The sequence below is a fragment of the Sinohyriopsis cumingii genome, chromosome 9 (genome assembly GCF_028554795.1).
Source record: "Sinohyriopsis cumingii isolate HCF-2022 chromosome 9, ASM2855479v2, whole genome shotgun sequence".
NCBI classification, from domain to species: Eukaryota; Metazoa; Mollusca; class Bivalvia; order Unionida; family Unionidae; genus Sinohyriopsis; species Sinohyriopsis cumingii.
In genome coordinates, this window is record NC_142969.1 from 28,269,081 (window position 1) to 28,296,843 (window position 27,763).

General features: G+C 32.1%; 1 protein-coding gene across 1 annotated transcript in view; it reads left to right on the forward strand.

The window, feature by feature from the left end:
• The window catches only part of LOC149791454 (transient receptor potential cation channel subfamily M member-like 2), a 117,073-nt gene extending 95,471 nt beyond the window's left edge, over positions 1–21,602 (forward strand). Inside the window, exons 16-17 of the mRNA XM_089971361.1 lie at positions 19,536–19,640; positions 21,573–21,602. Coding sequence (XP_089827487.1) covers positions 19,536–19,640; positions 21,573–21,602 — 135 coding nt within the window. The remainder of the gene's footprint in view (positions 1–19,535; positions 19,641–21,572) is intronic.
• The last annotated feature ends 6,161 nt before the right edge of the window (positions 21,603–27,763 follow it).

Sequence of the window (27,763 nt, forward strand, 5' to 3'; positions counted from 1 at the left end):
CTGTAAATTAGTCTGTTAAAATCGAAAGATGTTAAAATAATAAAATAGTTTGTCTTTTATAAAAATGTTCGCGCTATCACGTATGATGGAGTATAATACCAAAATACACATACGTCTTCCTTCATGTATGTGATGTTCTTCTTTTGGATGATACTAGAACAACTTCCATGTAATAGCATTTACACAGACAGTTCATACACCTGCCATGTGACTACAATTTAAAGGATTATTCACACGGCAGCTAATGAATGCCGTAGTGACAACAGCTCCAGATAATTCCAAATAACATAAACATAGATAAACAAAACAACAGTCTTCTGGGCAATTGCTAGAACCTTACGTGCAAAATTACGGCTAGTCCACTAAAGCAACCACCAAACTGTATTCATATTACAAATGCTATACAGTCCATAATGTCTTCTAAATAGACGGCAATAACATAAACAAAGAAAATCATCTTTTATCTAATAACCTCGTGAACGGAAATAAAATATGTCTACTTGCGACGCAAAATTCCAGCATCAATCCCCACTCTATAGTGTTTTATTTGTTTAATAATATTTTTTTATAAACCATTTTAGAGTGTGGGTGTTGCTTTCTCGAATTTAGAAAGAATGATGTTACTGTTATATACTGTGCATATATGCACCACAAACTACAGAACATAAATAATAAGCGATTGAACATATTTTCAAACTCTAAATATATTCTGTCTAGTCAAACGATTCAAGCATAACATAAACCATGTTTGTTTTGAGTGAAAAATGGAAACAGGTGCATCGACTCGATAACAAGATTAATTTTTCTCGCTCACGACAATAACTACTTTTCGAAACGTTATCGCTTCTTTCGAACGTAGATGAAAGAATACAGCATTGTAAAAGTTTTTACAACAATGAAGTGCATATATGAAATTATTGGTAATAAGTTTCCAAAATAAATATATTTTACAAGCTAGGTATATATGGCGGCCGTGCATATATTATTTCAAGATGAGGTGCATGGCGGCCTTGTGATATTCCTTCCCAGTTAAAGTAGAAAGCAACTGAAAACGTTAATGTTTGGAATTTTAAATCATTAATCACCTATATGGAAGATGAAGATTCTCATCTATACTTTGAAGTGGTATTTACCAAAATAAACCGGGATTTTGTAGATAATTTACGATGAATTGCACTTCCATCTACTATGGATAGACTAACCACCGCGCGCATTTCATGATTTTAATTCGGTGGAATTAAAATTTATATATAATAATTTTTTACATATTGGATAAGTTAAAATGATCTGTGATTCCCAAAAATAATTTAGACAAAATAACTTTTTTAAAAGGTCGATGCTTAAAATTTGATAACGAATTAGTGGGTAAACGAAAGCGATTTTTCAGATTTAAATTCAATTCATTTAGAATTAACAAGAGGGTGTAATGTTGAAAATCGGCTTTAATAATTGGTATGCTGATATCATAGGTGTACCAGTTCACACTAAGCTGACAGGATTTTGTTTCAATACGGAATCAACCCCTTAGCCACTAGAATAATTGCAGAGTAGAAAAAAGGGGGAATGGAATCGTGCATAGTTCAGTATCTACCAATGATTTAAATATCCGACGCTGTTTCTTCCTTCTCCGCTCTGGTTGGGGTCTCTAAAAATTAACACCTCAACAGATAAAACTCTAGTTGTATAAGCATTAGTATGTTGCGTATTTCTTATTCTTCCTTTGCAATTTTGACTAGGATGTAAATAATATATAAACATAATTTATTGAAATACTAACCACAACCACTCGATAAAGTCTTTGTCTAAGGTTCAAGCTCAGAAGTTAACAATTAAGCCAGATTTTGTATCTGTTCCATCATGCTGTAATGTTGATTGTATGTCCATCAATGTCATAGTCAGCTTCTTGGTTTAGATAAATACATTTCCTTACTTTCAAATATCTCTTTTGATTCATATTTATTGCTTGTATCTCCACCATAAAAGTGCCTTATAGTTTTATATCACAAGGTCCCTCAAAGCTGAACTGTTTAGTATTACACTTTAAAACATGCTCCAATGCATTTTTATATTCAATTTTAAAGTGACAGTCTATAGGCGCTTTAACAGAATGTTATACATTATTGTCCATCTCAACTCTACTTCGGACGTCTATTCAGCATCATTTGCTGCCTTTGCATTATTCTCTGATACATCCAGTAATACTTTCCCGGCTCCAATAAAAATAGGATGTGCTTACAAATCATTGACATATTATCAGTTAGCATTTACTAAATGAAGTAGAACCATGTTTGGAGTTAGCCAGCATGTGTTTTCTAGGTAGTCGGTTTTATATGCAGGCATTTGTAAACCTTCATGGTGAATGTAATGTTGACACAACAAAAGAATGCTTGTTTCATGATCACATGTATCAATTACCGTTAGTCAAGCCTAATTACCCCGATGTGTATTTAGTTGACTACCTGAAACATGACAATAGTCGTAACTATTGCTATGAGGAGTCTAGCGGTGCGGTAATTTCGATCGCAATAAGCACCTAAAAGATTATAGTTATATAAAATGTGTATATTTCGCAGAATAGGTTCTGGTTATCTTCAATTTCTTTTATATTTTCTTATAAAACGTATATATCATCGTAAATCACAACGTCGTCGTGAAACCTACTAGGATCTCATTATATTGACATCATATCATCTTGACTAAAGGGACCTGAATTTCACCCATGTAAAAAAATTATTTGCTCCCATAACGTGTTCGCTCGCCATTTTAAAGATGAGTGACTAAATTTTATCCTGTGTTTCGATATAGTTATTTGTGTGTTATGTCGTTGAACTGATCCTCTCCAGTTAAAGGTACACTCGTGAATCGTGTGTCCGTGATATCTATGGCTACGCTGACCTTAGAAGTTTAAAAGTAGGATGCCATTATGCCATCTTATTGTGGAGTTATAACTAAAAATAATAAACAAATGAACTCTTAAAAATACCCACATTTGCTAAACAAAATCATATCAATTGTGAATACTATGTTAGTTAATTGAAATTATGTTGATTCACTATCCAATATTGGTCCATTTGCATTCAAAATAAAAATATCTTCTTAAACACCAATATACAGAGCTTGACAATAATTGTCAGAAAGAATGCTGTCACGATTGATGCTTCATTCATTTGACAGATAATACTAATAAGTGATAAACACATATCTGCTCTTTTCTTGTCTTGGTTATTGTGGATATAATATTACTGAAATCTCTGAAAACGTCATCTACTCAAATAATACTGAGCAAAACATCAATTGTAACGAAAGCAATCTAACACCAATATCTGTCGTGTTTGTGCATACATCACAAGTCGTCTGCAACATCAAAAAGAGCTTGTTAGCTATTTAAATGTATTCAAAGTACTTAAAACTGTCTAACAAAGATGGCAATATACATATAGCAACGAGCATAAGAATGAGTGATGCTGACCTACTGTCACGAATAACAGCTGCTGCGCTGAAATACACGTTAGTTCTTTCTTTTGAAACATTTGTTGATCAGAAGTCAGTCTATATCTGTCCCTGAAATTCTATAGCATTATACTTTTTGGCTCATGCCATTTAGGTAAAAATGCTGAAACTAGATATACATATTGTTGCGTTAAAGTCTTGCTTGATCCCATGTCATATTTTGCAGAGCAAACATTTGACAAAGACGATGATGATGACCTATGCACGTTCGAAGAGATTCATGCTCTCAAAGTTTATCATAGGATGGAGCAAAATCATCCAGAAAGTAACGGAATAAAGGCAAATAAAACAAACAAAGGGTAGGGCTGCATCGTATCAACTTTTCTCTCAACCTTGTTTTGTCAATTGCTCAGGACATATACCAATTATTATCTAGTTTAAAAACACAATGCTGTGATAAGAATATCTTATCATGTTTGTTTCTCTTGCTCAAGCATTTTCATGTCTATTTCTATTAACAACTTTATGGCCTTTGTTAATCAACATTTTATTTTTACACTTGATTTGCCTTTAATCAGTAGAGCAAAAGATCCATGCAATATATTATGATGTATTCCGTATACCTACAATTACCGTTTAATAGTTGAACCTTATTTAAGCTTTGTTTCAGTGCCGGGAACTGTCTATAATAATAATAAAAATAATAATGATAATAATAATAAAAATAATAATGCTAATACTGCTACTACTACTGGTACTACTACTACTGCTACTACTGCTATACTAATGCTACTACTACTAATAATAATAATAAAATTAATACTACTACTACTAATAATAAAAAGAAAGGTAATAAATTAGTATTATATAATAATAATAATTATTATTATTATTAGTAGTTTTAGTAGTATCATTATAAACATTATTATTATTATTATTATTATTATTATTATCAGAATCGATCAACTTGTTAGAACAATAAACCAGCTCCAGCAAGCTGTAAAAACAAAGCAACCCAAGTCTGACCCCATTCAGCACATCTTGACTGGTGCAACAAAGTTAGAGAGAAAGGTTAAAAATATAGAGAAACAGGTGAGTAAATCTGTAAACTTATCAATGAACAAAATTAAAGTTGTTTCTTAAATACATTTCGTGATCATAATATATTAGGTTAACATTCACCGCCTCAGAAAACTAGCATTTCCATGCAAGTAAAGTCATTGCCATGTATTAATAGACAGAGGATTTGGTACCACAGCCCACAAATTATCAGGGACTTTTAGGTTTGCTTTTCTTTAAAGAGGAGTTAAAAATAGTTTTCATTGTGTGCCTTTCTGCAAGATAGTTTGTGATCATCATATACTTTCTCATCAGCGAATAATTACTGTATTTGCTCTGTCCAATAATTTACACTGTGAATGTCTCCTTTGTCATAGATAATCCAACCAGTGCCATGTTAATTATCGACCTGTATGGTACAATAAATATTCCAAGTAAATTATCATTTTATTGTCAGTGATATGACAATTTATGAAATTATCACTAGGTTAAAAGAATGCCTACCAACTTGTATGACCTTTCATGAACGGTAAAACTTTTTCAGAGGTAAAATAGGTAGCACACTTCATAATTGCAATGTTATATTAAGGAGCATAGTAAAATGACTTAATCCAGAAACTAATCTGTTTATTATGCATTGGAAACCTTCGTCGACTGTAATCAGACTATATCCACACAACTGAACGTCAGGTACCGATAGGCTTACAAAGAGTTTATAAATGTGAAGGAGAATTTACGTTCATTACTTTGTAAATCAAAATTGTGGGCACTTCAACGACTTGCATCAAATTTATGATGACAAAAATGTTATGTAATATTACTGCCACAATTATATTGTGATCAAGACAAAATGTGCGATATGTTAAGGAACTTTTCTTCAACATATTAGATAAATTAGGGACAATTTCAAACAGCAATAGATTTAATGCCAGTTGTGTCAAACACAGCTTGGGAAGTAGTAAAAAATGTTTTGCTCGACTTATTTGTGGCTTCAGATAGGTATAAACTCACTTTGGCGAATTTGTGTGTGGATCATCTAACAAATAATACCTGTAGATTGTTTGATAAAAGATGTTCAAGTAGTGACTGAAACTTTATTTGATCCTCGAGTCTGGCGTAAATGAACAAATCAGTGTGTCACAGATGACCGAAATAGCCTGTTGAGTATACTAAAGAGCTATCGCCTAATCCATCAAACCCCACATTTGATATCATCCGGATACCTAAAACATTCACATTTGGAAATATAAATGTATTCCACTTCCATCCATATGCATTTGTTCTCATATAGAATCATGAAACAATATTGCTGCTAATACAGAAGAATTGTCTGTTCCCAAATCATCACATTAGTCATTATCCCACTCACAAACCAACAACCAATAATAGATGATATTTGCCATTTTATAACCCTTCTAAATTTTTTAAGACACGTATACAAAATAGCAGTATAGCGCATTAGGAACTGCTTTGTAAACAAACCATGTACACTCATTTATTAGATGCTTTAGCTTTTGGTTAATTAAATGTTTTTCTGAACACACTAAAGCAGCTCTTTAGCGGACTGTCAGAATGTTATCTGTGTTGACAAAATATGTCGGATTTAGGCTAACAATAGACTCCATCTTGGCCATAACATTGCCGGGGTCCCCACAAGAATCATGCAAGTGACAAGGCATAAACCTATAGCTGGTAATGAGAATAGCAAAAATATACTTTTTTGCATCATGCCTTTCGTCAAAAAGTACTTTCTTAGTTATGCAAATACGAATTACATGAGTTATGTCATTGGTTCTATAACCTGATTACACACTGCAAAATAGTACTGTAATTTCGTCTGGATTTCCAACTGCAATAACATTCTTCTTACAGAACTCGAAACAAAATGAATGTGATATTCCATAGTGTCGTTTTGATAATTACAATTGAACGAGTTCATATTTTTCCACATTATGATTACGAACATTCAATGACAGAACAGAAACACACATGCAGCTGAGTCAAGACACATCCGTTTTGCTGAAAACGACAATTCTTTCTGTACCTGATTTCGAGATCGCGACTAAGTACAAAGGTCGTAAGGCGATGGTATGTGTGCATTAATGCTGTTATTGAAAATTGAAGAATCTCCTCTTGTGTTTATTTTTGAATACAGCATGCATACATTTTCTTTGTTTCTTACAGTGTCTGTTTTATAATTAAGCCTGCAGTATAATAAATAAATGGGTAGATAATTAAAAGATTGCTGCATTTGTATTTGAAAATATGAACTTGCTTTCTCGGATGAATATGTCAGAGCCAAGGTCGTGAAGTATTAATCTGAAAGAAACTCAACAAGCGCAGTAACCTATAAGTCTAGTATCCATTTTCATTTTTTTTCGTACAATATAACAAACATAGTGTGATTTAGAGTAATTACATTTTGTAGATTTACTTATGGTGACGCTTAGAGACTACAGCAGATTTTCAATAATGTGCTCACTTTTAAATCTGTTGGACTAGCAGTTGTTTCATAGTAAACATTATTTTGTTAACCACACTATTAGGCACAACCTACTTGAGATAGTAAAATTGAATCTGTTAGGCTTATTTTTGTTCATATAAAATAGATCTGGTTACCATGTCAGGTCATTAAAACAGGTTTTTAATGCATGTTTTGTCATTTTTTACTGCTTTGACATTTTTAACAAATACGTTGTTGGCACAATTAAGATTTGTAACCATAGGTAAGTAATTGAAATCTGTGAGTAATATTTATATTTATATTCAAGTGACTTGATTTTATTATCAATCCATTATAAGAAGTATTTTGATTTGAATTACTTTTTAAAGTTTTTAAAATAATTTCGGATCAGCAACATTGAGAGAAGAGTTTAGGAAATTCGTGAGAGGTAGACATGTTAGTATCTGTTTCCATCTGGTTTTAGCATTTTTGTTTCAGTCTGTCAACAGTGTTACGTTTTTAGGAATTTAATGGGTCTACATTGTTAACAGTTTGGTGAATATATTTTTCAATCAGAAATCTTTTTAGGAGTAACGTTATTGACATTACAACCTCAAGTTGTTGTCATGCATTCCTTTTTAAAGATTTACAGATAGTTCAAAACGTAAAGACAATGTTTGAATTCTGATGCAGCACCACAGGAGACCGTCCTTTTTAGAAAGGCCTCATGCAAAACAGTTGGGCACCTCTACACCATTCTTACAAAGGTGATAGTGGACGTTTCCGACCGGTTTATATACAAGAATATTTAGACAGCTCGGAACCATCCTCATACAAGCGTGTCTGTAGCACTCGCGGTACTAAATTATATCGAAAATTGGGAAAGAATTACAAATGGGTGAAGATATAGCGAATGTATTAATTTGGCTGGCCAGACTTGCTGTTACATGAAACTAAGATTTTAGCAGAGAGAATCTCGCTAGAGCTTATCGTTGTTGTAACTGAAAAAATAACAAAATTTATCGATGTAATTTCAAGCCTTTTAGAGGAATGAGTTTGGAAAACTCATAACGAAATTTGTTTTATATCACGATGCTTTAATAGGGTTACTATGGAAACCTAATTAGAACCGTGAGTCATGGACGCCTGAAATTAACTTTAGCAGTTTTGAACTGATTTATGTAGCACCACCTTTCGGGAAAAACCCTTTATTAGACGCTTCGGGCATCACGTAAATGTATTTATAGGACCTTATTGTCCTCATATATAGAGCATGGTATATAAGATTTAGTTGCGAAGTTCAGAAGTTCCGTTGCATTTAACAACATAATTGTTCTACATGGACACATTGGCTTTGCAGACTACATGTAGGATCTACTTAAACGGACATTGAAGACCTTAACGTGCCAAATTATACTCACTTATGGACTCTTAGAAAACGGAAGTGCTCTTATTAGCATTGGAAATGTCATGCTTTGCTAACGCACATGTTTTCACATTATTTGTATGAACACTTGTGTTAGATTTAGTTATATTCACTAAATGTATTATAAAGACCTTAGCAAGTTATGAATATAAACAAAATGGGGTCACCTGTTTTGAGCTAATTTGTTATTCGACATACAGAGATGACGGCTAGTTCGTCGGTGTAGAGATACTATCGGAAGTCTGATATATAGTGGACAGACAGAATAGGCGTTTATTTAGCAGAGGGATGTGGACATAATATGCAATTTTAAGTAACTGGGGGAGGGTCGGTTATCCGAGTGATTTAAGGCACTCGCTTTCATCGATCGTTTCAAATCCATCTCTGTTAACGTAGGTTCGAATCTGATTCTCAGCCAGAGTGGATATATGAGCACATTCACAGACATTTCGTGGTTAGATGGTTATTACAGGGTTTTCCGTCCATCCGTTATACTGGCAGCCATGGATAGATCCTCATTCACTCGGAAATAGCTTTACGATTCCCATCCTCAACCCCAAGAACAAGAGACAATAACGTAACTGGGTAGGATTTTCCTCTCTCCAAAATAGAGGCCTCTTTAAGTTTGATAAAGGTCATAATGTCCATGCAGGCAACACTAATATTTAATAATTTATCATATTCGAATGATTTAATGACGTAGACAACGAACCAGTTGATTTTAGGGATGAGAAATGTTGACGACGGTTGGTGACATCTCCATTGGCTTGACGGTAAAACGGTCTTTTGAAGATTTTAAATCATAGCAAAAGTACACATTTTAATAACAAATCCAGTGCTTTTTAGTCATTTTAAAATTTCAGCAATTTTCTCAAAATGACGAAAATATTTATCAACTTGTTTTGTAGAAAATATATGCGAACTTGAGATTACCGTTAACATCAAAGCCTGAACTTTTTCATAGTTGGGTTAGCGTTCCATATACCAGCTCTAATTCTTTTAATCTAAACTGAAATTCCCTTTTTCATTTCCCCTTTCTGTCTGCATTTGTATTTATCTCTTTTCTTTTTCTCTTTGCATTTCCATTAGCCTATTTTGTCTTTCTTTTCCCTTTCTTCTTTATGCAATTGCATGCCCTTCTTCTTTCAGCAACTGCATTTGTCTCTCTTTTTCTCTTTCTCTAACTGAATTCGTCTCTCTCGTTCCTCTTTCTGCAACTGCATTTCATTTCTATTTCTATAACTGCATCTCTTTCTCAAATTGCATGTATCTGTATTTTTCCCATTCTACAAATAAATTTGTCTCTCTTCTTTTTCTTTATGAACCTCAATTCTTCCTTACGTCTATTTCCATCTTGTGTTTTAATTTCAGTTATGTTACTTTCCTGTTAGATCCCGATTTACCAATCTACCATTCTGTTCTGCAAATATTGTACCAAAACTTGCTTAATTCTTGCTTTGATAAAGTAGCCTTGCCTCAGAAAGTTCATATTGTCTGGCAATCTGGTTAATTTATCCCTTTGCAAGGACTCTGGCCGTTCCTTGGAAGGATTCAAAATAAGGTTCTCACCATTAGATGTCCTTGTAAAAGAATGTTGCCTTTACTAAAGATTTATAATGTTTGTGAGATTAAAATACCACGGATTAAAAATCATCCAAAGCAAAGTAAATTTAATTTATTTTTAAAAAATGATGTTTTCTGAAATATTAGAGAAATTAATCCAAATTGCTGTTAGGACTCTGTGGTCTTAAACAAAGTGACAAAAAGGTCAAAGTCCAACAAATTGCATAAATTCAGCAAATAATTTACTTCCCCAGAAGAAAAGGAGAAAATTTTAAAGTGAACTTACAGTATTGTGAATTACATACCAAAACGCCTACAATGTTGTCACCAGTTCAAATGAATAGAGATGTAATCGAATTCCAGTTGTATTCAAAATAAGCTTCAACACTGAGTGTGTTGATGTGCGTGTAGTCTCAAGTGTGATAATGTGACAGTAGCATGGAACGTAAAGATGATGTGCCAACTACCTTTTGATCTATTATAATAATATAATCTATGACGTCCTTGTCCGAATTCGTTACAATTGCAAATCAGATTTTCTGTCCAAAAATATTACTTAGCACTCTGTAATTCCAATGAATAATAATTTGAATAAATAAATCACCTACATCAAAAACTGACCACAACGATATGATTGATTTAGCTTCAGCTGTTAAAGGATGAGTCATTTCTCTATTAAACAATATTGTATAAAAAACTAGGAGATGATGATATCATTAATATGATGCTCATTAGTAGAACATTGTAAGTTGTTAATAAGATAAGGCGTGTTGCTAAAAGTATAATAAAGAAAATGGCAAACATCAGATACACTAGGTTTCTTCATCGAGTGATACCAATGTAATGAACTCAGATTAAGGTAAACATGTTTAGCTTTATTGATCATGATCTTAATATTTAATCAATACTCAGATAAAAATATTAGATATATGTTCTATTTTCCCACAACAGTGTCTCTAGTCAGGTAATCCATGAACTTGATTTTTGACTAAGATCAAATACAAGTTAAAAACATACATAATATGATCAAAGACAAAAACAGCTACCAAACAATGTTTATTAAATACACATAGCAACCGTTTATTCCTGCAACTAATCAGAACATGTAACTTCATAGAGTAATTCCACTAGAATTAACATATTGAAGTATTGATATATATATATATATATATATATATATATATATATATATATATATATATATATATATATATATATATATATATATATATATATATATATATATATATATATATATATATATATATATATATATATATATATCAGCAAGGACAATTAATGTATACAATTTAAATAAATATGAGAACTATTTAAAATATCACCAAGGACACTACAATTTAGGATTTACACACGAATATAAAATATGTTTTATCGATCACCTAGGGTATTAAGGAACAAAATTTTTATTGAAAAAGCAACAAAGTACCCTGCAATGAATACTGCTTCATTGGCAAGTGGAAAATAAGTCTTATTGGTTTTGACTCGTAGAATAAAAATGATATATACATTTCATCCTATTGTGATATTGATTGATAATGATTCACGACTGCAATAAAATATCTCGTGGGGTCCATTTGACGATTTGGCGAATATGTATGGTCACACAACTCTCATCACGGAGCCACCACTCATGGCCTGCCTATCCCAGTTTGTAGAAGGATTCCTCGAAAGTGCCCATTTTCCATGCAGACCCATTGGTCTCAAAGCTTTGGAGTAAGCTTTGATTTTTTACTTAGAAAAATAATTCCTTACCACGAGGGAACGTCGCCATCGACAACAGCTTACAGGTTACAGGAACAATTACTGAGGTCTACGAATCTACATCCAAAATCATCTAACATTTTACAATAATAACATTCCTGAATTATAATGTTATGTATATTTAATTTCATTATTTGTTTGTTATTTTTCAATTATGTTTTTATTCCATTACATGATATTGTATTGTAATATTGTTTACTGGATTTGATATTGTTCAGAATAGAGTTCAGGTCTGACTGAATTTTTATTATTTTTCAACGTAAACAATTTTAATAGAAACATTTTATCTTGTTCCTGACCTTGTTTATAAAGCAGTGGCAGTTTTCGTAAACAATATTTTTAAAATTTGTTTTCCTTCCTGTCTTAGAGTAAGAATCGTTAAGTTGGGCCATATTCATAACTGAACGACGTGATAATTATCATGCAACAAACTTCCCTTCATTCTGCGAACCTGTTTTGCATTTTATTTCATCTTACAACTGATGTTATGATAAGAATTCTATCATTCATGCCTGAACACTTGAGACTTAAAGTTGCTTTTTGTTATGTCCAGTTTGGTGTTGAGTTTTTATTTTCTTCAAATGATTGAATTTTAAGTGGTTATTTTCTATGGAAATACAAAAGTGAATCAATAATTTTTGGACGAAGACATTTAATGGAATCTATGCGAAATTCAAGTACTGGAATAATATTTATGTGATTCATCAAGAGACAGTAGACACATCGGCACTTTGAAGTCTCTTACAGACGTCATCGCCTTTCATCTTGAATTTCAATCGTGATTTGAACTATGATTCACCTAGAACTTTTCATTGATAGGACTTGTGAATTTTTAATTCTTGGATTATTTTGGATTTATTTCGTAAAATCGAAAGTTCCTTTCCCTCTTTTTTTCACTTTTTATTCTAGGAACGTTTTTTCTTAAATTTTGCAATGCTTGTTGTCTTCGCTCTTTTCTGTTACTTATTTTAAGAGCATAGACTAGTAACAGAAAATAGAGGACTCGTCCGGGATACGAAATTTGCTAAAATATTTAAGAAAACGTTCTTTTTGAAATTTAAATTCTTCTAGTGTCGGAAAATTGACATCCCAAGTATTATTTCACATTTTATAAATCTTTACTGATATCAACATAACTTTTTTACAATATCATCAAAAGTAGAGAATTTTTTGATTTTACCAGGAGAGGTTATATATTTTTAAAATGAAGATACAGCTTCAAAAGTAGATATAGAGATAAGACAGGTTCAGTTTCAGATATAAATGATGAAGATGCAAGAAGAGAGTGAAGAAAGACAATGGCAAAAGAATAGAGAAAAAAATGTAATTTCAAATAAGATTGAAAGAATTAAAGCTGGCAATGGATCACACACCCCACTGTCGGTGTTTTAAGAAATATTACGTTAGTACCCCGTCTTCTGGAAAAAGAAGTAGGTCAACATTTGCTCATTTTTGAGAAAATTGCTGACATTTTGAAGTGACCAAGAGAGTACTGGTCTCTTATTAAAATTTGTATTTACTGGTAAAGATCGTGATACTTACATTCACTGTCACTACATCAGAGTTCTAATTATGATGTGATTAAGGACTATATCTAAAAGCGTTATGAGTTGGTACCCAAGGCTTATCGACGAGGATTTTGAAATTCTAGAAAATCAATGACCAGGCGTATGTCGAATTTGCATGGGAATAAACATGACAATTTGATAGGTGGTGCTCTTCTTAAAAGGTTAATAAAGATGACAAAAACCTCCGACAACTCGTATTACTTGAAGAGTTCGAGACTGTGTCCATATCGACATTAAGACTGATCTGGATGAGCGTAAGATCGAAACCTTGGAAAATGCTGCTCGTACTGCTCACAAGTATTCCTTAGCTCATACATTTTCTTGTCTAAAAAAGATTTACACTCAGCAGTCTTCTGGTAGAAAATTAGTTCAGCCTATTACAAGCCCTTCCAAATTTCAATCTGGCACAACTTTCATAAATCAAGTTTCTGATAAGAATGATCATAATTCCTTATCCCTTCCTAAGTGTACCTATTGCAAGAAGAAAGGACACTTTATTTTTGATTACTACAAATTGAAAAAATAAAAAATAGGCATCAATATCAAGACAGACTTATTCCAAATGCTCTTATTTCTAGGAGGTCAAGGTAACGGTCATGTACTGAAAGCTATACATTTGGTGTGTCTAGTAAATGCCAGTCTGATTTTATTATGTAGAATCATGAACCATTCATGTCGAATGGTTCTATATCACACTTGGGTGATTCAGCTAATTCTATCCCTATTAAAATATTAAGGGACACATGCATTTCTGGGAGTTTTTCATTATCTTGTACTTTGCCTTTTTCTGAGAATTCTTCTTCTGATGAGAGTGTTCTTATTCAGGGAGCAGAGTGCGGCTTTGTTAATGTTCTCTACATTGTGGAAATGTGTCATCAGCCTTAGTCTCAAGACCCGTGACAGTCGGAGCATTGTTTTCTTTACCCGTGATGCGTTCATTTATTTCTAGGCAACGATCAAGCTGGATATAAGGTTGTGGTTAATCCACTTATAACTAACAAGCCTTGTTTGCACCAGAAAATCAATCCTATTGATACAGAATTCTCTGATTGATACCCAGCTTGTGCAGTTACTAGTGCTCTGTCAAATAAAGCTCTTGAAAATAATATTGATCAGGAAAGTATTAGTTTAGTTGACACATGTATTAGTCAGGCTTTTGATGAGGTCATTTTCACTCGCTTTAATCAATCAAACGGTATTGATTACAGTGATCCTTGTTTAACTGCTCATTCTCTTTATTATAATCAGGGTAACAACCAACAATCACTTGTTGTCGAACAGGAAAATGATCATGAGATGTCCTCTTTCTTTTAAAGGGCTATCAATGAGACTGAAGTCACTGAAGTACCTGTTTATTATTTGATTAAAAATGGGATTATCATGAAAGAATGGAGACCTCCCGAGGTACCTTCTAGTGACTAGTAGTCAGTAAACTATCAAATGGTAATTACCAAAATCGTACTGACAGAACGTTCTTAGTCTTGCCAATACACTCCTGTGGCTGGTCGTGTAGGGATTAATAAGATTTTTCACAAGATCTTTAATCATTTCTATTAGCCAAAAATTAAAAGTGATGTTTGCAAATACTGCAGATCTTGTCATACATTTCAAATAGTAAGAAACCCAATCAGAAGATACCTAAGGCTCATCTGCTACCTTTTCCTGTATTTGTCGTACCATTTAGCAGAATAATTTGTAGATTGTATTGGTCCCTTACCTAAGACCAAGTCAGGTATCCAATACTTCTTGAATATAATGTGTGCATAATCGAGATTCCCAGAGGAAATTGCTTTGAATAATATTAAAGCTAAAACAATAGTAAAAGCTTTGATAAAGTTTTTTCCCCTCACTTTGACCTTCCCAAATCTGTCCAATTTGGTCAAGGGTCAAATTTTATATCTGGAATTTTCGAGCTAATTATGCTTGAATTTGGCATGGAGCAATTCAAGTCAAAAGTAAAATTATGGCTTGACAGAACTGCAATGGAGAGAACCGTTGAATATGGTAATTTAGTTCTGTCTCTCTTACTCATTCTTCAAAATTGTCTTTAGATAAGGTATTAGGGCTCTTACAAAGTTCAGAAAAAATGAATGAGTTAAATTATAATAATAGTACTCTTGGGATGTAAATAACTGAAAGGAGTACCATTATGTTGATAGAGATAACCAGGTTAAACGTGCAATTAATTTAGTTGGACCTATCCCACTCACTCAGGATTTAAATGAAGGAATACCATCGGACTCTATTGAAACTGCAAGCTAAAATAGTTTTCAACCCGGTGATAAAGTTCTGGCTCTTTATCCCATACCATAAAATAATCTCCAGGTCAAGTAGTATGGTCCTTACACAGTTGAAAAGAAATTAAATGAGTTAGATGATATCATTTATACTCCTGGGAGGCGAAAACAAAAACTACTTTGCCACATACATATGTTAAAGCAGTACCAGTTTGTTGCAAGAGGCTAATCGTGCAATGGATTAAGTTGTACCTGTCCCACTCAATGGGGATTTAAGCGAAGGAGTACAATGTGACTCTATTGATTTTGGAATAACAAATCATCGTAATTCAGAAATTATGAATAATCTGGAACAGAACCTTTAACACTTGCAACAAAAAGAAAGGAATTAACACAAACAGTTATTATTTAATATAAGTATTTATTTCTAGATATTTCAAGAAGTACAAACTAAATTTACGATGACGTTGAAATTATAAATTCCACACCTGTGAAACAACACCCATACAGGATGAAACATCTCAAACGGGAATATTTGTAGAAAGAAATTCAGTATTTGCTGGAGACTGATTTCATAGAACCGAGTAAATGCGATTGGTGTTCACCATGTATACTTGTTCCGAAACCAGATACAATTTTTCGCACGTTTACGGATTATAGAAAGGTGAACAATGTGACTAAAACAGATTTATTTCCATAACCAAGAATCGATGAATGCATTGATAAAATTGGAAACGTTTGTCATAAAAATTGACCTTCTGAAAGGAGTTTGGCAAATTAGACTGACGGAAAGAGCCAAGGAAATTTCGACATTCATGACTCTAGATGAATTTTATCAATTTAAAGTGATGCCGTTTGGGATGAAAGGTTGGCCAAGTACTTTTCAACGTTTAATGTACATGATTACCTCTATCTACAATAAAACCTCGAAAGATCATTTAGCAACAATTCGGAAATTCTTTAGCAGACTCACTGATGCAACTTTGACAATTAATTTAACCAAATGTGAGTTTTGCCTTGGTTGTGTAACAATTCTAGGGCATATCGTGAGACATGGACAAATTAAACCTATATATGCTAAGGTCAGTGATATCTCTGAATTTCCCGTGCCTATCAGTAAAAAGCAACTGATGCGATGTTTGGGTGTGGCTGGATACTATCGGTAATTCTGTTCTAATTTTTCCATAATTGGAGACCCTTGACAAATTTATTGAGCAGGAAAACTAAGTTTCATTGGTCTGAAAAATGTCAGGAGGCTTTTGATAAGTTAAAGACCATACTTAAGGGTGCACCAGTTCTTACAGTTATTGCAGGAATATAATATTGACATCTAGCACATTAAAGGAAAAGATAATTTAATAACCAATGCACTTTCCCGTGTATCGAAATGTTATTTTTCATGTACACTTTGTATCATTCATACGATTTCTTCATATGTCAGTTTTTTTGAACCACATGTATAATTGACCTATGGTGAAAAGAAAGCTTTATTATATTTTCTTATTCTTGTATGGGGGTAGTGTTATGTATATTTAATTTAATTTTTTGTTTCTTAGTTTTAAATCGTTATATTCCATTACATGATATTATAATGTAATATTTTTACTGGCTTTGACATTGACCAGAATAGGGTTCTGTTCTGACTGATGTTGTTTACTTTGCGACGTAAACAACTATAATAGAATAATTGTATCTAGTTTCTGACCCTGTTTCTAAATCAGTGGCAGTTTTAGTAAACCATTTATTACAAAAATATTTTTTTATTCTTTCTAAGAGGAAGAATCGTTACGTTGGGCCAAGGTCATACCTAGACGACGTGATAATTTTCATGTAATAAACCTCCATTCCTCCTGGAAGGATGAACTCTTGACCCCCATCCGGGAATCTGTTTTGCGTTTAAGTTAGTCTTATAACGGTTGTTATGATAAGAATTCTAGCATTCGCGCCTTAACACTTGAGACGTCAAGTTGTTTTATGTTTTATCCAGTTTATTGCTGAGTTTTCTTTACTTTAAATTATTGAATTTTAAGTGATTATTTTCCATGGAAATACCAAATTGCTCTAATAATTTTTGGAGAAAGATATTTACTGGAATTTATACGAAATTCAAAAAGTTCAATAACATTTTCTGTGATTCTTCAAGAGACTGTAGACACATCTACACTTTGAAAGCTATTACAGACGTCATCGCCTTCCTTCTTCTATTTTCATCGGGATTTGCACTAAGACTCACTTAAAACATTTCATTGATAGGACTTGTTTTTTTAATTCTTGGATTATTTTAGGATTCAAGTTGTAAAACTGCAAGTTCCTTTTGGTCATTTTTCACTTTCTATTCTAGGAAATAAATTTTTTGTTCAATTTTACAGAGTTTGTTGTCTTCACACTTTTCTCGAACTCGAACAGTACATTCAATGTATTTATAAATTAATTTGTTTGTTCAGTTATACAATGGTAAACATGAGACACACTGCTGTGAATGATAGATGGCTTGATATGACATTGGCTTAACTATCTGTAAAAAAATACTGAAAAATAATGAAACAATTATATCACAAAAACGAATGCAGTTTTATATTTTATGTGCACTGACACCTAACGATTTGTCCCCTAGGGTGGAACACTTCCTCACTAAACATGTGATATCTTGATTATAGGCAAACGTTTCTCTCTATGTAACGTGGGTATCGTGGAACCCAAGGCCAGATATCTTGAAACAGCGAAGACCAAAAAATACCACCCATGGGAAATTATGTACCTTTTAAACGAACCCCGAGTACATTTTCTTTAATATCGAATACATGGACATTACCTGCACCTGGCCGTGACATATACCTCACTGTAATACATTTTACAGGCAGGCCTATGAGCATTGAGTCATATACGTAACATATGTTCTATTCATATGTCACTGCTCTGGGTGCCTTTCGTACATGACTATCGACAGACTACAAAGCAAGAGACTCTGTGAGGTAAAGGGTTAATAACACCAAACAACCAAATTACTTAACATTATTAAAATGGTACTAAATGTGTTGAATGTGACATTTGTAGATAATAAGAAGTCCTTTTCTTTAGGACCCCTCCATCTCTATATCGATCTCCACATTTATTTTAAGATGTTAGCAGTTAATACATTATGCAACTAATATATTGTAGTATGGATTAAACCGGTTTGTTTCTAAATGCACGGACACGGAAATGAACTTTGGTATGATCTTTTGCATTGATATATGTATCAATTTTTCGGATGGGGGCTGTAAATGACAGATCCACAAAATTAGATAATAATCAATGTGTATTTTACCAAAATTACGAAAAGTGTGTGTTTTTGATAATACGTAACTGATCACAATATTTGCATTCCGTCACCAAATCTATATATATATGTGTGTGTGTTATATATATGTTATATATGTTATATATATATATATATATATATATATATATATATATATATATATATATATATATATATATATATATATATATATATACACATACATACGGAGCATTACTAATTTCTCAAGCAGTAGGAACTTACAAATGATGGGACAAGGGTGGCCACTCCAATCTAACTTTAATCTCAGCAACCAAACATTTTAGTAAATTTGATGTAAAAGCAAGATAATGATCTTGTTAACATCTGTAATGGCTGGATTCTTGCGATAATATGTGACCTATTTACACATCGCCTACGATACCAATTTTACTCTCAAACTGGTTTGTTTAGTCGGTAAAAGCAAATAACTCATGAACAAATACATGTAATCAACTTTTCTAATAGTGCCTGGAAGAATCAGAGTTTTGCTATTACAACATTTATTTGTATGAGAAGTACATGTATTGTTATCTTTCAAATATTTATATCTTCATAATTCCCTCACAAAATCGTGTATAATTCGTATTCAGAAGAACATTTAGAAAGAATTACTTCCACTTTTTAGAATATTACCCATTGCATATATAGAATGAAAATTAAAGGATCAATTTTGTTTTTCTTGTAGTTAAATATCATGTCTGGGCAGTTACAATCGGTTGCAGATTCACTCAAGGAAAATAAACTTGGAGCAAAACAGACTCAACATGAGGAAACAGATGAAAAATATAAGGTATCTTTGTTTTCCTTTGATTTTCTTTCATATTAAGTTGTTACTGCTATTTTTATTAGCATTATCCAAATAATGGCGAATGTTAAAACTAGCATACCTTCATATTCGTCTGTTTATGTGTTATTGCTATGGTTCATTTACATACAGAATGCTATTTAACAAATTCCTTGTGGTTAATTATTCACATGCTGTCCAGTTAGCCGTGATATCGGTACTCCGTCTTCCTTTTCATTAAATAATCGCATTTTTTAAGTAAAATTCATCTTCTACCTTATGAGAACGACACATGTAGAGCCTTTCTAGCAAAACATTGAAGCAATGGGATCTATATATTGTATGACTTTATAATTGGCATTCAGTGGAGGTATTTACCTTTCACATAGAGACTGCAGCCAAGCGTGTATTGTACTACAATTACTGCTTCCGCTCATGCCGAGCTGGATGATTTCCTCTGTCAGAGAGACCTTGCAATCCATGATTACCTGGTAGCAAGCTTACAATGTGTCTTTTCCAGACTATGCAAATCTTGACATCTTATTTTCCGCAGAAGGATTTAAAACTCTCTCACTGCTTCTTTAGTTCATCCTCTTTGTCATTACTATTTTATATAGTTGCCACAAGCATCGTAAATCGAGCAAATTGTTTGCACAGTAAACCACGTTGACCAGTTAAGTTTAAACATCATTAACTTAAATTGTAATATGGCAGATCTGTTGAAAATTCCAACTAATAAAGAGCTTAAGATCATTTACATGGCATGAATTACATGTATATCTTATAACATGCAGCAAGTCAAACGTTTCTAATGGGAGTGAAAGTAACATACATAACTAAAGCTTTCATTAATAATATCAATTCTACGTTAGCCTAAATTTATGCAAAACTTACAGTGTAATGTGCGCTGAAACAGCAGGGACAATAGTGCATTCTTATTTAAACTGTATTATTTTCGCCTTCAACCGCACAGGATAAGAAGGCAGCTCTTTTGTACACCACATTGTATTGCATAACCACTAAATCTCACGCGATTTGGTCAATATGTGTAATATATTTTAATACAGCAGCATGAATTGAAAGTGCTCTGTATTTTGCATGCACAAGTGGCTGGTCCTATATATGTAATTTGCATGATATTTCATTTCAAATAATGCCTCTTCTCTTCTGTTATCTTTTCAAAATGTCTCAGATAATTAAAAGTATTGCTGGCCGAGTCAGTGTTGTTTTGTATTTTGTGTACAAACAAGGCTCTATCAGCCAGTTATTTGGATTTTATGAAGCCCTTTCTCACTGTACAGGTCATGCCCATTAATTATTGGAGCATTTCCTATAAATGTTTTGCTTACGCACTGTCATTGAAGTATTAGAAACTATAGCTAAATTACCATTCACATGTCTTATTATTCGGCACGCATCTGAAAATTTCTACAAAAGGTAGTTTAAATAATGTAGGCATCATACATACACATAAGTCAATTATGATTCTTTTCTTGTGAGTTGTTGCACATTTGTGAAATGGAACAAATCATATGTTTCATGCTAAAATAATACCCCAAATTACTGGTATTTAGTTGAATTCATTCGTTTTCAACACCCTCTGATTACTTAGCACTTGTATCGTCTAACATTAAAATCATCATTGACCTAATTATTCAGATAACATGTACGGTATTTTTTTATTCCTTGTCATTCCCATAATTTCAGCCCATTCATGCAACCGATTTATTGAATTTACTAATGCATATAAAAGTAAAGATTTAGTCAGACATGTGAGGTGACCGTATGCATTGTCATATGATATAATTTTGGTGAATGTTAACTATCTCTTATGTTGACATTTATTAACTGATACAGCAGTTAGTAATTATGTGAATCTGCAGTTACAAATAAATAATAATTTATTATTACATTGTGCAACATGATTCTTTTTTCCAGGCTAGTGCTTCAGGACTCCTGGCAACATAGTTCCATCCTTTTCATGACGTGCCACTACATAGTACTCATATGCAAAAGCCACTACCAACAATATGTAAATGCCTGCTTCTGAAGACAACAAATCCATCATCTCATAGGTCTAGATCATGTTTAGAGAACCAGTCATTTTATTGATGAAACAATCATTTGAATATAAGCTGATTGTTGCATTTAGAGTAATCTGCATATTTGTTGCATTTAGAGTAATCTGCATATTAAGTGTTGCTAGCCATTAGTTGTTTTATAACCCCAAAGAAAGAATCAAGTCAGTCAGTAGAGAGTGACATATCTATATTATATTTATTCTTCTCCCAACTCGCATTTCTATCGTGAGGAGGTTTAACAATTATTTTGTCCATTTTTTTATGCATGTCAATCCATCAATAATTTCTTTTTGGAACAAAACACCCAAACCTTCCAAGGCATTTTCAACAGTTTTTGTCTACATTTCTGGCATAGCATGGGGTGCCTTTTATAAGCAACGTATGTATGTATGTATGTATGTATGTATGTATGTATGTATATATATATATATATATATATATATATATATATATATATATATATATATATATATATATATATATATATATATATATATATATATATATATATATATATATATATATATATATATATAAAGAGAGAGAGAGAGAGATAGAGAGAGAGAGAGAAGGAGAGCACTAAACCGAACGGTAATTTTCAGTATTAGTCATAAATTAGCTGGCTGCAAATATAATGGTTTATTTACTTCGTTACCAGTTCAAATATACTGTCATGGCAAAAATATTTTTGAACCTTTGGTATTTCCGAATAGTCTATGAATTACTGCTAGTCGAAAGCTATAATTATATAATTATACCTTGCTTTTTACGAATCACGCTTGCAATTTATATTATTTCTTTGTACGTAATTAAACAAAATGGATATTTTATAGCAGAGATTTGACATAACAAGATTATCATCATACAAAAATCTTAATAAAAATAAAGAGATAACAATTGGTGAAAACAAATTCAGTTTGCTTATGCTGTGAAATTCTTTTCATAAAAGACACGTATGGAATCTTTAGGTTTCTTTTTTGAAGACTTGTGCCCTTTCTGAAGAAATTATCCTTAGAATTGAAATTAATTGCCTGGTTTTTATGTTTTTCATATTAAACATGTACATTTCTATGGAAGTATCCATTACGACAGGTTTATCTGCAGTTGTTCTCAGATATGCAGGAAATAGTTAAACAGTACCAAAGCTCAGCAAAAGTTATTTGAAAGAACTCACCAAGGACTCAAGTTTTATCCATTTAGGACATTTTAATTATTTACACCTCGGATAAGACAGAAAATATTGTCGTTAAAAATGTTTTATGAGTGACTTCATTAGTTCAATGTTTACACTGTTTCTAATTTCACTAGAACATTTGTCTTTTATACAGAATTATATCAATCATTTCGGGCCACGTTTGCAACGCTTCAATCTCTTTTTAAGATTCTGACTATCAGAAAACACTTTTGCCTAATTTGGCATATTTCTAACAATATGATGCACACCAATTTCCATAATTTGTGTCATTTAATGTTTGGTACAGCGAAAAGATTCTTATTACAAATTTGCAAAAGTGGTAATTTATTATTTTACATTATGATTGGGATATTTGCAAACATGATCAATATAAACCTTTTGACAATGTAGAGAATTATATATTATTGTTCTAGATATATTTTCATGTCAAGGCATTCTGCATGTTCCAGATTTAAGAGCGTGAATTAATATATTACCCATGTACTGTAAACAACTACATATTTAATAATTTTCAGTGATTTATCTAAAGTCATGTGAACCACCTTTTTCGCAAATAGTCCAATATACAGTTATTATGTACTTTTGAGCGTTGAAGTTGTTTGCATTGGCAACATGCACAGTATAAAGAATTTTGGTAAATTTATAAAGTATTTTTTGTCTTGTGACTGAAATTGCTTTACGTATGTTCGTTATGAAAAAAGAGCTTGAAGTAATGCAACGTATAGTAATTTAAGATAGGGAAAATGATGCTTGTAAGAGCTCGAAAACGCAACTTCTGAATAATTACTTTGTATGTCCAGGAATTAAAAAGGCTAATTAGAGCCTGGAGTCCTTAAGATACACAATAACCCAAATTACACACAATAATCATATAACAAAACAAGTTATTTTATTGATTCTTAAGAAAGGCAATTATTAAGATGCATGAGGTTATTGGAGGTATAAATATGTTTCCTTTACATAACCAGGATATCCAGTGATAAAGACTTATGATTTTTTCTTTAAAATCAAACCCATCGTAAAGTACGAAACTGTAGACCAGAACAAACATATCTTGGAAGTTTGTGTTTATACTATATCTATTCTAGGATTTTGATAAACTATATTTTGGCATTCAAACTGTTTGAGTGTTTTGAACTGAAAAGGGAATCATACATTTTCAGTCCATGCAAAGATATTTTTTAAGGTTCTTTATAGAGTAATCTAACCAGTTTTGTGTTTTCACATTTTTTAAATAATGTAGACAAATTTATTTAAAAGTTCGAATTGAAAAGGCATCATTACTGAACGTTAACAAAATCTTAAAGAACCTTTTTCAACTGATTATGCCAGAATTTGTATTATTATTATTTTTATCATTATTATTATTATTATTATTATTATTATTATTAGTAGTAGTAGTAGTAGTAGTAGTAATAGTAGTAGTAATAATAGTAGCAGCAGCAGTAGTAGTAGTGGTAGTAATAGTAGTAGTTTTGTCTATAATATATTTGACACAGTCACATATTAAAATGTAGCATTTATTCAAGAAGATATTTTTAAAAATTTATGTATTAGCATAAACGATTACCTTTAAATTAGCAAATGATGTTGTCTGTCTGAAAACTTGACAGTATCTTAGTTGAAACATATTTTGTTGTGTTGTCGTGACATAATTAATTTAGTTATTTCTTTTCCAAAGATTATTAGAGCTGAATAGTTTCATTTGGTCAGAAGTATATGAATACACGTGTTACCGACTGCCGGTGGACAGCTGGCTTGGGATAGGCATCTAGTTCAATTTGTTTTGTTTGTTTAATTTTCGTCAACTGTAACCATGGATGTAAACACAATTTGGGCCATCCTTAAATATTTGTCAATATCATGTGAGATTTCTAATCATTTGTGTTGTGAAAATGAAAGGAAAATATATACAAACTCACAGACAATTTCAAAAGTTGAAACTGAACTCCATAAACTGATTTTTCTGAATTTGGATGCATATTTCAGTTACAATATTACCCAATTTTGTCTGTTTTAATAGAACTTAAAACCACTTCAATATCTTGGTAGATCCAGGTTCTCTGTGACCACAGCCTTAGTGGGCTTTAATCCCTTTTTCAATAGGCAATGCCGCAGAAAGTATTAGTGTTGCAAATGGCAGGAGCAATATGTGATATAATGATTGACCTTTATCGAAGAGTTTCAAACAATGTGTAAACTCCAACACCATTTAAACAAAACAGTGATTGTAATCCCAGTACAAACTACTTTCTTTGACAACAGCAATGTTGAACCTCTTGTTGAAGTTTTCCTCTTCATACTGGAGTCTCACCTTTTAAGTTAATAACATAGAAGTATCGCTTACCTCCTGGGTCCATATTCTAAAACTATATTGAGCAAACATAGAACTCAAACTCCAAGATCCAAAGCTTTGATAGTTTGTAACTTTAGTTGAAACTAGGTTAAATGTAGTAACTTTCCGGATTTTCCTGAGTCACATTTATAGAGGTCTCTATGTCACAGTTTAGTTTCCATATTTGTCGGACTTTCGTTTGTGTCCCTGCACATCCTGGTTGTAGACCTGGCGAAATACTATAACATTTAGGATATAATGTCTTATGTGCCCGTAGAATGATGTGAGTATCAGTCTGAAATCGGAGCTATACTGCTATAATGTAATAGTAGATTGGTAATTTGACATTAGAGATTACATGTTGGTTTTAATGGAGTATATTATTGACTTGACACACAAATATATACAACCAGTAACAAACTCGACACACTGTATATTGTATGGATGTATGCATTCACTATAGAGTGCTGATGCATGAAGTATGTTGCATACCTAACTGGTGATGGTGAGGAAGAAGATAATATAGAAAAAAGTCCAACGATGTTGCAACAACAGATTTCAAAACCTAGAGTCATTAGCAATTGTAATGGAAACAAAAGCAAATTGAGAAGAATGCAACATTTATTTATATTTGCAGATGGAGGATGTAACGGTAGAATTATTGAGATAGTCAATTGTGTAATACTAGGGATTGCAATTAACACATTCCTAATAAAGATTTAATAAATGAAGTAAACTGAAAATATGATTTAAAACTGAATAATTTGCAGTGGTAAACGAGTGATTGCACCAAATAATCAGTTTTCATGTTTGACGTATCACTTTCTTTGAATTGGTTGATGCAAAAAGAGCATGAAATCATTATACAACATTTTGATTAATGTGATTAATGGAATATGCTCCATCTATACATTACATTAAGTTAAACTAGAATTTGTGTTAACTCAACATTCATCTAGTTAAATCAAAACTCAAAGAATCATGAAAACCACCCAGCAAATGTACAACACAAATAGATTAAGTTGATAAAAGAAACGGAAATCTAGTGTAATGTAATTATTATGCTTTGCATTGTTATTAAAACGTGGCATAGCTCATTTGATCATGAGTAATAAATCTATTTGAATTAACAATCTAATCTCTCTGATGACCAGTATATCAACAAATGGGGGAGTCTTTATAGGATATCAAGCCATACAGAGAGGAAGCAGTTCATTTAAACAAGAACTAAACATCAGTGGCAACCTCCACATAAACAATCCAGACATATAGCCATTACATGCATTTAGTATGTCGATGACAACAGCCAGCAAAATAATACCCAAAAGAAGCAATTAAATCCCATTCACAAAAATGCATTATGCACATCGTCTATGTTCACTGGCCATTCCTTGGCTTCAATATTTCAAACTGGAGGAATACTCTTGTATCTATCAGTAGATCTGCCACTGCAACCTTTAGTAATGTGTATGACAGAATATTCATAGTATGTGTACATTGAGAAGAACATAGAATTATGCGATGCACTTGATTAAACTTATTGATTGCGAATATTATCAGCTAACTCTCTTAATAATATGGCATACCTATATTTATTACAAATCACTGAAAACATGCATATAATGCATGTAATAAGTTAATTTACTGAGAATTCCTTTATAGTAGAAACTTTAAACATTAAATGATGTACATAACAAATAACGAGGCCTATTTCTTATGCAAAGGCAAAGCAAATCAATACCTAGTAAATTAAATTCAAGTAGCTGTATGAACATGACTGCATTACAGGTAATTGTGCATCTATATACAAATTATATATATATATATATATATATATATATATATATATATATATATATATATATATATATATATATATATATATATATATATATATATCTATCGTTATAAGTATCAATAAGTATATATGAAATATATTTTGTAGTTATTGTTTCAATTATTTATATTTTTTTAAACAAGTGTGTTTATCATATTCACTGAGTGTGGACGATTAGTGTTCGTAATTCTGACATGGAATGTCCCACTGATGTTCCTGATATCGATCTGATGAGACAACCCTGGTGTTTTATTTGTTTACGTTTTGCTTTTTCAAACCTTTTGTCAATTGTTCATGCAGTAATATGCATTTTGTGTATTGTTTAACAGTTTGTAAAAAGTATATATCTTATAAGTATCTTCACAATATGTCACAATACATACAGTATTACACATAAAATGAACACTAAGCTTTACCCGTAATTTTTGTGTCATATGTCCCCAAAATATTGACCCTGTGTGAGAATCTAGGAGCGCTATTTTGTCTGGAAAATATAAAAAATATGCCTACGAAATTGCTTAGCACATGTTCATCCACGTCATTGTTGGCGTTATCGATGGCCAAAGTTATTAAAGGAGATAAAATGTTAACGATTACAATGAATATCCATTTCACAATAACAAATCTGACAATGAAAACAGACTATAAGGCATATCTAATTTATTCAGTATGCAGAAGTGA